At 38.5% G+C, this 12,800-nt stretch overlaps 1 protein-coding gene across 1 annotated transcript in view; it reads right to left on the reverse strand.

Annotated features, from left to right (window-relative positions):
• LOC124775687 (Down syndrome cell adhesion molecule-like protein Dscam2) overlaps nt 1–12,800 on the reverse strand; it is a 194,666-nt gene that overhangs the window by 128,442 nt on the left and 53,424 nt on the right. The window contains exon 10 of the mRNA XM_047250516.1: nt 9,404–9,558. Within this exon, the coding sequence (XP_047106472.1) occupies nt 9,404–9,558 (155 nt within the window). The remainder of the gene's footprint in view (nt 1–9,403; nt 9,559–12,800) is intronic.

Consider the following 12,800-nt stretch of genomic DNA (forward strand, 5'->3'; position numbering starts at 1 on the left):
TGTGCTGTAGCATAGACAGCACTCCAAAATGGCAAATAGACAGGATGATGGGAAATTAAGAAAAATAACATACCTCACTGCATGACAGAAAGAGAGAGAGAGTGAGTGAGAGAGAGAGAGAGAGAGAGAGAGAGAGAGAGAGAGAGAGAGAGAGAGAGAGAGAAAGAGGAGAGAGAGAAAAAGTGACAAAAGTAACCCTTATTAAAAGCTGATGTACATATAGTATTTGGAAGATAAAGATTCATGAATATTATTTTAAAGTATTGCACATCTAGATGGGGGCTGAATATAAGATGAAAAGGCAACATCAATAAGGAACTGGACAATACGAAAATCTCAGGCAATGTACAAAAATCTTGAACAATGAAAGGTAAAAAGGCAAGAAGATGGGAACTATGGCAAGCACAGGAGCAAGATATATCAAGGAATCCAGAAGAGCAGAAGCAAGGGATTGGCTACTAATAGAAGAAATGAGTTAAAAGGGAGATGCAGGAGAAGTTACAGACTGAACTACAATTTCCTGATTTCAAAATTCTAAAACATTAATATTAGGAGGAGTGCTACATTCTTGTGAATAAGTTAAGGGAACTCCAATATTCATGAAAAACGTTGTGTTGCTGCAGTACTATGCAGGCTATATTGTAGTGGGACAACACAAATACAAGACATACATGGACCACAAGTCTGATACTGCTTACAGTGCCAGCTACTTGTTGTGCAGTTAACACTGTACTTGTAGCCCATAAATAAGAAAAATGGCACAGGGAAAATATTTGTATGATATTACATGTGGCTGGATTATTGGTGAATTGGGGGCAAGCCACAATCAATAAATGGTGGGACAGGGGTTGAATGGCGCTCATAATATCATATCTGGAGAAAATTCCAAGAGATATGTTACTATCCAGCTCCAGGAACATAGTCATCCATTAAGTGTCAGAATAAATTCACCACTATGACACCTGTCCTGGCTAGAGCCCTCATGACACCCTCTGCATTACATTTCCCCATCAGGGTGCACATTGACATGTTGCTCCAAATGCTGAACATCTTATAAGATGTATTTTCCTCACTTAAAGGCACTTAATAACTTGGTAAATGTACTACCTTGCCCATCTTGAGTGGACCTAGCACACATAAGGTGGTATCCTGTTCATAACCAAGAGTGTTTTTAGCCTGGAGATAAATTGAACAATTTGAGATTGTTGAGATTTTCACAATCTGTTCATGTGCTGTGCCCCTCGGACAGCTTACAACTCTGCTAGTATTGTGGAAAGAGAGCAGTATCATGGCACAAGTGTCTGAATCAAGTATGATACAGGTCAGCAGCACATATACTGCTACATCTGTTTCCTAGGGGTTGACAATTGTGGTCTACAGAAAGAACATCATGCAACAGTATGTGTTTCTCAAGGTGCATATGGACCTATGTTCTGTCTGATGAATGATGCACAATCAGACAGGACTAGCCTGGTAGACACATATCTAAAACATGAGGAGATCATACATTTTAAAGTGACCAGATCACTTTCTGACCTTAAATCTGATGGAACATCATGGGATGTTCCAGTTCAAAGGATTACAGCACTAACACAGCCATAATGGGTCATTTATGATTTCCTGACGGCAATGGAAAATGTTATTTGAAGTCATGTAGGGTGGGTTGAACTACAATATAAAGAGTGTGTGTGCATTATGTATTGCTAGGAAAGGGTATCATATCATCTATTGACATTTTGTTTCTCCAGTGGAGTAGGAACACCATACACAATAAATAGCATCCATGGACTGTGACCAATTTTCTGATATACCTTGTTTCTGTATCATAAGGTTGTCAGAGCATGTTTTAACATCACTGTGTATCATGTTTTGATGATCCAAGAAAACCATTTTATTATTTATTATTAATTCCTGTAACTCCTTATGTGGAGCATAGGGCTGCAACAAAGGATCACCATCGTGTTCTGTGTTCTGCTAGGATTTTCACTCTTTCCCATCCTATTCCTTATTGTTAACCTTCTGCTTTAACTGATCATCTCCATATCATTTTGATCCTGCCTTGTCTCTGCCATTCCTGAGAGATCTAATAAAGTGCTTTCTTTGCAATATGTTCATTTGATCTCCTATGTATATGTCCTAACCATCTCCACTTCCTGCTGCTTTATGTAATGCATATTGAGTTTATTTAATAAGACTACAACAAACCAAAAATTCATTTCTGTGGTAATGAGTGTTGATTAAGTTAGAATCATCTACATTTGTGTGATCAATCAGACTATTGCTTATTACAAAGTTTTTGTATGAGTTTGAATGGTTATGGAGGTATCTCAATAAACATCAGGAATGATCTTTCAACAAAATGAATAACTCCTGACATTAAAAATTTCTGCATTGAAAGTGTATTTGAGGCAGCTGCTACATTATTGTCAGACTGTTAACTAATTGTAATGTCTGTATACTGTTCTCTTGACAGGAGCATTGATGTTTTTATGGAGGTATTAGAGAGAACAATCTCATAATTGCAAAAACACACTCAATATTATATTTTAATTTTTTGGTATGTTAATACTGATATTAGGACTACAATAACAAAATACTTGGACCTGCTAAATGTCCTCAGGTCACACAATATGTATTGTGCAAATAACATGTCAACAGGATAGTTATCAAGTCTGAACAATGTTGTAACATATGTAGAAACAAATAGATACGAATAGGGATTTTTAACACTATGTATCTATCAACTCATGAAGGGGTAAGGTTAAAATTGCTGACAAAAAATCTCACAGAGCAGCGTGAACAATCCAAGTACACCAGAACTGTTAGTGACACACACATCAATGACAGAGTGGTCCAACTACCTGTCTCAACTTGCAAATGATGATGGAGTTCTTGACAGATTTGTCAATCTTCTTTTTAATGTGCTTAATAAGTGTTATTCTACAGCACTAAAGGGATAGAATGGGAAATCAAGCAAAGGTAGCAAAAGAAGTAGACATTGTTAGTTCACACCTGTCTTCCACAGATTAAGAACTCTGACCATGAACATCTATGACAAATCAAAGAACAGTGAAGAAGACAGACTTCATTACCTTCAACTAAAGAAGAGATACAGATCAGAAATTATAAAACAGAAACAAATTGCAAATGATAACTGGGGAGAGTATTGTACCTTGGAAGACTTTCATCTCTGGCCTGCCTTGTAATAGAAGTTAAATATATGTTCTTATATCATTTTCAAACGGTGGCATTCACTTTTCATGTGCTATTGTTTTTTAGTGAAATAACAAAAATAACCCCAGAAATCAAGGTTTTTCCTAATTTGATAACATATTCAGTGGTACACTATGATCATGTACATAGGAACAATTATTTGTTTGAAATTTAAAATGCGTCACAATTGAGAAAATCTTGTAATACTATATATCATAGTCCATATGTTACATTATTAGACTACTCCGCACCAATAATCAGCTAGTGAAATCAAATTAAGCATAAATATTATCAAAAACCAGTTATAAGTTAAATGCATTTTGAAACTGAAGCTACTGGAAAACAACACAAATTTTCATTTTCAAGGCAGGTAAAACTGTTAAGACATTAAGAAAAGTCAGTTAATTTGGAAATATCACATGTTCTAAGGTACAAGACCTTCCTCTGTTTCAAGAAACAAGATGGTGCGTGGCCTTTCTGGAGAAGTAAGGTTGAACTGTCCACACTTTGTACACTGTCCAGTCACATTAATGTGACCACCTATCAAAAGTCCAAATAACCACCTTTTGCAGCAAAGACTGCTGTCAGACATGCAGAAAGAGAGTATGTAAGGTTCTGAAAGGTACCAAGAAAGATGTGAGGCCCTGTTGACTCCAGTGCTATAGCCAGCTGTACTAGCCTTTCTGGTTGAGAACCCATTGTGTAAACACCCCAATCAAGATGGTCGCACAGATGCTCGATTGAGTTTTAATCACGGAAGTTTGTTTGACAGGGGAGTATGGTAAATTCATCCTGGTGTTCTCTGAACCCCACAACATACTCTCTGAAGCATGTGGCACATTGCATTGTCCTGCTGGTAGATGCTACTGTGCTTAAGAAAATCAAACTGCATGTAGGAGTGGAGATGGTCACCAAGGATAGATGCATACTTGTGTTGACCCATTGTGCCTTCCAGAATGACAAAATCATCCACGGAATGCCCTGTGGCCTGGATCCTTCTGACAATAGTTGCAGGTTGTTTGCTTTCAGACATTTCACACTGTATATGCCAACTGCCATATGTCCGATTGTCCAATGGAGCATTACATGTAATTCACCTGAAAATGCAATCTATTGCCACTCATTGGATGTACGGGTGGTCAGTTGCTCAACTAATGCACATCTATTTGCCTGTATACATCTCGGCACCTGTTGTTCACCTCTGTTATCTATGGTCCACTGTGCATCACAGTTACCTTGGTGCCAGTTTTGAATATCACCATCTTGCCATCCAAGGTGTACTTTAACCAGGATGGCATGCAAACAGCTTACAAACTTTGCCGTTTTGGAAATTCTTCCACTTTTGGATCAAAAGCAAATTATCATGTCATTTCAGACATTAGATAAATTGCTTCATTTCCACATTACAACAATGATTGCACTGTTTTCCACACTCCCCCGAGGTGCTTTATATAACCTCCACTGCCAATACTATCAGCTACCATCTTTGAGCGATTATTGGATGTTGAAATCATATATAGGTGGCAGTCACATTAATGTCACTGGACCATGTATAACTAGTTTTCAAGATAAATGGAATTTTACTTTCCATAAAATTCTGTACCTGAAGAATTAACAATATATTCTAAATATGTTTAATGTATTATAGAGTACTTAAATGTGTTGAACTTGAAATATTTACAAATGATGAGTAAAAACCAACCTCATGTCTAGCAACAACAATAACTGTAGAAAATAGTGGTTACTGCTCATGGTGGTCTCTAGTGCACGTTCATTCATTTGATTCTAAAATCAGTCATTAGACTGACGTACCTACCAAAAGAACATCATATATGCAATCTTCTAGGTACAACACTCTTCCCCATATTAAACAATCATAAAACAAATGCAAGGCTGCTTAAAGTGTTATCAGTTCAGAACTGGGTAACAGAAACAGAATCATTTTTATACTATCTACATCATATGTTGATATCAGAAAGTAAAAAGTGGACTTTAAAGAAATGAGCTCTGGATTCCTAAATATTTCATGGGGTGTGCCTGTAAGTTCAGTGCTGGGACCCTTATTGTTTATAATTTTATTAATGACCTGCCTTGTATCATGCCATGTAAATCTGTCTTTTGCTGAGGAACTGGAACTGGTGTAGAAGGCCTCTTATGGTAGGGAGGCAGCAGGTACACAGGATAAGAATGTCACACAGGCACTGTCACTAGCAAGACTACAGGGAAGAGTGTGTGGCTGTACAGCCCTAACTTCATTCATGCTGCATTCACATCCACTTCCCCCAGTCTCCACTTCCTCTGTTCTGTCACCCTTTCCCAATCCATTCCTGGATGCCATCATCCTTATGTATTCCATGAACTCACTGATATTGGTGCCCTTCTCAGCTGTGCTCCTGTTGTCTCTGCCTTCTGCATTCCTATCCTGCGGAACTGCTGTCTCCTTCCCAACCATCAGCCATCCTACCCGTATGTCTCTTCCCCCTCCTGTCTCCTGTCTCCTCTTGCCCATCCCACCCAAAACATGCCTTCACCCCAGTCAAACTGGCACATTGTGTTCAGCCAATACAACATAGCTATACAGGTGTGTGTGTGTGTGTGTGTGTGTGTGTGTGTGTGTGTGTGTGTGTGTGTGTGTGTCTGTGTGTGTGAGTGAGACCTCTACTCCAAAAAATTAGTTACAGAATCAGAAATCATTGTTTCTTCATGTAATGCTTGTAATGGAATAATAACCGCTACCTGACAAAAAAACGGAAACACCCAGAACATACTTTTTTCCAGAACAAAAATGGAATACAAATGGGCAGTTTATTGACATAGCCTCCCTGTCATTCAACACACTTACTCCAGTGGGTAGGAATTATACAGATTCATTTGGAGAAAAAAATTTTTGTTCGTGTGTGCAGTCACTCATGCACTGCCTATTGCAAATGAAATTTCTTTCCTCCTATCACCTCTTTGAGTGGTGAGTATGGCAGATGTGGCAGAGGGCATCAGTCTTTCAGTTATAGGGTGAGCAGCTGTGGCATCCATATTGTAGGCATTTTGAGAAACTTAAGCTCTTCATGAATGATATGATGTACTGAGCCATGAGTAACATTCAGATTTGCTGCTATTTCATCCACCATCACATGGCAATTTCCCATCCAATGGCTTCAATTTCTGCAGTGGACTCTGGGGTCACAACACACAGTGCCTCACCCGGGCACTGGGAGGCTGCCAGAGCAGCCACTACATTTCTGAACTTTCTACTCCACCCACACTCCTGCTGCATTGGACCTTCATTCAATGATGGATTTCAGTTCATTTTGTATCTACTCTGTTCATAAAACATATGACAGAATGCTGTTCTTCCTTTGCACATGTTGCATGGGGGAGCCACTTTGAACTGGTATTGTGGCTGCATTTCACTTGTCTGTAGTATGCTGCCACCTTTAGGGCATCCTTACATCATTGGTAACAGTACTGCCAACTATCAGAACAATAGTGTGAAATTTCAATTTTTAATTACACTTTTAGGGTTTGCATTTGAATCTCCTTCATACATACTATCAGTAGGTAAACAATTAAGAGTTATACCTCTCTGTGACAGGTAGAACAGATACCAGAGTTTATGTGCTGGTACCAATCCTGGTAGGATACATGAAAGGCATGAACAGCATCAAATGCTATGAATGACACAGAGATGCCATGTACTCATGTAGACAGTGTTATCATCATCTGACAGAGTTTAAAGATGCCTCATTGTGGGTCTGTTTTGGATGGCTCATCAAATTGTGCATTATCCAGATTTGTGGGGCTTTGGAATGTGGCAGTGGCCCAATATTGAATTGCATGGGAACTTGATGGCAGGCATACTTGTCATCAAGGTTCTAGTCGACCACACCTGCCATCAGAGGATAAGTAGTAATGGACTCCCTTTGACATTTTGTTTCACCCTGTCCATTGGATGGAGGTTGGCAGCAGCCAGACTAGGCAGTTATTGTCTTATGCATAGCCTGCTATTGATACCAGAACACAAACGGCTATTTTTGGATTGGTGTCATGACTGGGAAGCATGGACTGCTGATGACACACTCAGATCTGACAAGTACATCTACACCACTCTATTGTGCCAAGTGGTTTTCATTCAGTCACCTATGCATGTGGAAGATGGCTGTAAGGTGTTATCAGGAGAAGAGGTAATTCTATCCTGGATGATTAAATATGAGAGTGCAATTTAAAAAATGTTTGAAATGATCATGTTAATCTTGACATAACATTTAATGCATTCTTGATACGGTGGCAACAAGTATGGACAGAAAATAAATATAATTTTCTTGTAATAATTCATTAATTAAATAATGGTTGTTATCATTTTAATTCTAATAATAACATTGTATTCAATACATCAAATGGCAGAACAATTAGGAGAAAGAGGAGGAGGAGAGTAGAAAGTACATAAGACAAAATGAGAATTCATCATCTGCTTTATGTGCAATTTGAATATCTTGACATGTAACCTGAGGCAGCTACTAAGATTTAACTCACATGATGAGCAAGTGCTGGCTGTCAACAACAAAGTGACAAAATGCTTCAAAATTCCTTTTTTAATAAGTTAAGAGGGACTGTTATTTGTAAAGAGCCATAATAATAAAAATGGTGCTATGTGTGATGTTAATGTTGACACTCACAACACCAACAAAAATATATACAGGAAAGTAGATGAAAGTGAGGAAGAAAAAGTTGATAATAATAACAAAGAAAAAGTGAAAATTATATATCGGGTATGTACTTGTGGAGGAACGTATGAGGAAGGAGAAGGGATAAAAAAGTCTAAACTCCACCAAACAAGCCAGGAAGGCCCAATGGTACTGACTGGTCGCCATGTCATCCTCAGTCCACAGGCACCACTGAATGTGGATATGGAGGGGCACGTAGTCAGCACATCACTCTCACAGCAATATGCCAGTTTGCAAAACTGGAGCAGCTACTTGTCAATCAAGTAGTCCCTCAGTTTGCCTCACAAGGGTTGAGTGCACCCCACTTGCCAACAGTGTTCACCAGACCAGATGGTCACCCATCCAAATGCTAGCCCAGCCCGGCAGCACTTAACTTCAGTGATCTGATGAGAACCGATGTTACCACTGTGACAAGGCCACTGGCAAGGAGAAGGAATAGAAGATGAAATTTATGTTAATGACTGGAATACTTTCTCCAAAGAAAGATCAAGGACCTACTTATTACACTGTCTGGAATTAGCCATATGAGCTGCATGAGCATCTGGTTTTCCTGCTTAAACTGAATTCTGTTTGTAGTAGCTCATAAATCACTGAAGAAAAGCTTGAAAGTAATGTATTACTGCTTAAAGTGAAAGAAACAATTTCCATGTTTTGATAAATGCTTTTACTTGGGAATCAACTATGTCAAATATCCGTGACTCCTCTCCTTCTTGCGTGAAGTTGCAAATTCAGTGAAAAATATGACAAAATATCCCTGCAATCAAAACTGTGCAACAGTCAATTTTCCTTAGTCCAGTATTGTTACAGTATGAATGTTGCAGGCACCATTGTTATAATTTCCAGTATGATATTTTGGCTGCTACATTGCTTTATGACCAAAATGAAATTTTGTGAATTTCAAGTTCCACCTTATATAAAAGTTGCTTTTAAGATCAGAATTTTGGAACCAAATATGTTGGTAACTGGGTCCCAACACCAATTTGATTCCTTCCAGTCAGCTAGCCTCAAACACATTAATTTCTTGTACTTATCCATCTTTTAATATCATTTATTATTTCTTCCTGTCTCCACCCTGCCCCCCCCCCCCCCCCCCTCACCACTCCTCACCCTCCTCTCCCTTCTAAATGGTTTATCGCCTTCCATACTCTCCTACCATCTGCACTTTTTTCTTATCCTCATTCTTTATCTTTTCCTTCATGGCTTTGCTGTCCCCTTTCTGGTAAGAACTTTGTGTTTCTTTAATTCATCTTTTTGTATGTGGAAGCTCCATCTCATATCCCTTCTGCAATTTTCATTGGCTTACTGTTACTCATCATGGTATTGACTTCCAAGTAGCTCATAATTTGTCTGTTGCACTCCTTTCCTTAGATTCCATTCCATATAATGAAAAATTTAGTCAAAGCCAGATACTTATTAAATATTTATGTCTTCAAATTTATGACTGAAAATAAGAAATGTGACTATTAACTAACCTTGAACCAACAGAAAGTAAGTTATTTCATCTTTTCCAAACACATTTTCAGCTGAACATGTATAATTTCCAGTATCACTTAATTTCACAGCAGGAATGAGAAGTGTCCATTCAGAATTGATACGGAGATGATCATCTTCTTGTATTGATTTCCCACTGAAAAATGTAAAAATTGGCGATATCAGTGAAAACATACTGACACTTACATAAACATATGAAAATATGTTACTTAGCAAGAATTAATGTGTGGTATCAAAAGAATTTTTTGTGTGGACATAAAGATATTAATCTGTTTTCATTACATGAGAATTTACCACAGAACAGAACATTTTTTTCAGTTGTAGACAGCTTTACATAGTTGTTTCAAAGTAACAAGACATAAACAGACTAGAGAGGAGACCAGTCAGTATAATCAGACATAAATGCAGTTGCATTTTGTTGAGATGGTAACAGCTGGCTCCTGTTCACAAAAAACTGGAAATTTGATTGAGATATGTAAGGAGGTTAAAAACTGCTGACAGTGAGAGTAACTCTGATGAAAGTCTTGAAATAATGAATCACAAATCTGGAACAAAATAAGTGTTTTGCAGGTAACCACTTAACCTTATATCTACCATCAGTTTATTTGACAGGATCCGCATTTCACTGCGATCTGCATTTCACTGCAGTCCTTTCTTAATGAGTTTTAGATAGCGTTCCAGCTGAATATTTGATTCTGCTGTGCAGGAAAACATATATTCCATGTGATTTGATAGCATTATATTACACTACCTAAATGTGAAATTGTGAGCTATTGGAAATGTATGGTGACAGGCTCTGATTGATTTGTTTGAGTCTTAGCATATTATTGCCCCAGGGACCAGTGGTGGGGCCACTCTTGTTTGTTATTTATAAAATCACATGCCCTCTAGTATTACAGTTGATTCTAAAAAAATTATGTTTGCTGATTACTCTAGCTTGGTAAAAAAGGTTGTTCTTTGCAGTGTTGACACTGTTTCAAATAGTGCAGTTCAAGACAAGTTCATAGCTTGTGGAAAATAAACTAATGCTACATTACAGTAAGACTCAGTGTTTGCAATTTCTAACACACGGTTCAACAAAACATGACGTTTTAATTTCACAAAATGGGCATGTGGTTAGTGAAACTGCACAGTCAGAATTTCTAGGTGTTGAGATAGATAGTAAACTGTCACAGAAAGCCCACATTCAGGATCTTGATCAAAGACTTAATGCTGCTATGTTTACTATTAGAATGGTATCTGAAGTAAGTGATAATTTAGCATGGAAAGAAGTATTGTCATTCACTTATCACATTTAGTGTTATATTTTGGGGTAATCTTTCCCATTCTCAAAAAGTAGTTTTGGCTCAGAAATAGACGGGTTGGGCAGTAAGTGATGTTAGTTTGTGAACCTCTTGTCTACCCCTGGTCATTAGTTTGGGTAATCTGACATTGGCATCTCAATGTATACAGGGTGTACTTAGTCTGGGAACACTTTCAATTTTTTATTGCACAAGACCTAAACATTGCATTTTGAAGAGAAACTGAAATTTTTTTTACAAACGTTCGATATGCGAACCATGAGTCACCTGGCAGACATCAATACGGCAAACGAATTCTTGCCACACCCATCTCAGCATGGCATCGATGACTCTGGCAGTTGCTTCCTGTATTCTCTCCCAGAGCTCTGCTACCTCACATGACAGAGGTGGTACACACACCAGAGCTTTAATGTTTCCCCACAGAAAAAAGTCACACAGACTGAGATCTGGTGATTGGGTGGGCCATTTCATGAAACAGCTGCCCCTACTGTAGCACGGCCGATCCATTGATGCGGCAGCTCTGTGCTCAGGTATCCCTGAACTTCACGATGAAAATGGGCTGGAGCCCCATCCTGTTGAAAGATGAATGGAGAGTCTGACTGCATTTGAGGCATCAGCCTTTGCTGCAACAAGTAGGAATATCCAGTGACAGTGCTCTTGGCAAATAAGAATGGCCCGTACAGTTTTTGACATGATGAGGCACAAAAAACATTACCTTTGCGGAATGACGCTCAAATTCAATGCACTCGTGTAGATGCTTTGTACCCCAGATTTGACAATTATGCCTATTCACTTTCCCATTAGTGTGAAAAGTGGCTTCATCACTAAAAATTAAGCAATCAACAATGCCATCCCCATCCAATTGTTGCAACTGCGAACAAAACTCAAAACGCTTGTCTTTGTCGTCATAATTGAGCTTCTACACTAGCTCCAATTTGAATGGTTTCATAGAAAGCTTCTTTCACAAGACTTTCCACACTGTCATTGGAGCCATTTCAAGTTCACGGGATGCATGAAGCGCCAATTTCTTTGGACTCCTTACGAATGTCTCTCGTACGTGCTCCACATTCACTTCACTCACACTGGGACATCTGCTTCTCTTTGCCAGGCATAAGCAACCCATCATAACAAATTTGTTGTGCCAGTGGTAATTGGTCTTCCTTGTTGGTGGCTTCTTACCTTTCTTGGTTCTAAACATCCATTGAACAGCTGTAGCACACTTGTTTTTGTCGAATTCCAACAAACAGAAAGCTCACTCCACACCTGAACTCACCATGTTTGCGACTAGCACTGACGATCGGCAATTGCCAAACTATGCTGTGGCAGTATATATGAAAAAAAAAGGGAAAAAAATATGAAAAAAAAACTTTAAGTGTTTCTCTTCAAAATGATGTATGTATGATATCTGTACAATGTTTGGTTCTTGTGTCATAAATAACTGAAAGTGTTCCCAGACTTTATGTACACCCTGTACAATCTTCACAGTCATTTCTTGTTAACAATATCAGCTTATTACCCTGAATTAGTAGCTTTCACACAGTTAATACTAGACAAAAATCCAATCTGCATCTGGATCACACTGCCTTGATTTTTGTGCAGGTCAGTTGTGTGTCACAAATCAAGCTCTTGCTATTGAATAATTTCATGTCTGCTAAGTTTCGTGGTACTGGTGCATGGTGAAGCACACATCATATCAATGCTATCATGCTGCAGAGGATACATTGTTGCTATGAACTCCTCACCTGTATTTATTCATCCTCAGTGTCTACACAAAAACTTGTATGGTGGCTGCACCACAGTTGCTATGCAGCATGGTTTACTTCAAAGTTGGTAATGGAGGAGTAAGGAGTGATGAGAAGGAGAAAAGAGTACAGTGTGCAAGTTAGTGATCACAAGGGTATGAAACATAAGGCATGAAACGAGACTAATGACAAATATACAGCTTGTCAAGGACTTTAGGAGCTAGTGAGAGAAATAAGAAGTTACTTTATAGTGTCTGGGGAACAAAATTGAGCAGGGATGGACTTATTTAAAGGTATGACTTCAGAAAATTGAGATAATCATTTGAGCCCCACAT

This window comes from Schistocerca piceifrons, chromosome 2, assembly GCF_021461385.2.
Source record: "Schistocerca piceifrons isolate TAMUIC-IGC-003096 chromosome 2, iqSchPice1.1, whole genome shotgun sequence".
NCBI lineage: Eukaryota > Metazoa > Arthropoda > Insecta > Orthoptera > Acrididae > Schistocerca > Schistocerca piceifrons.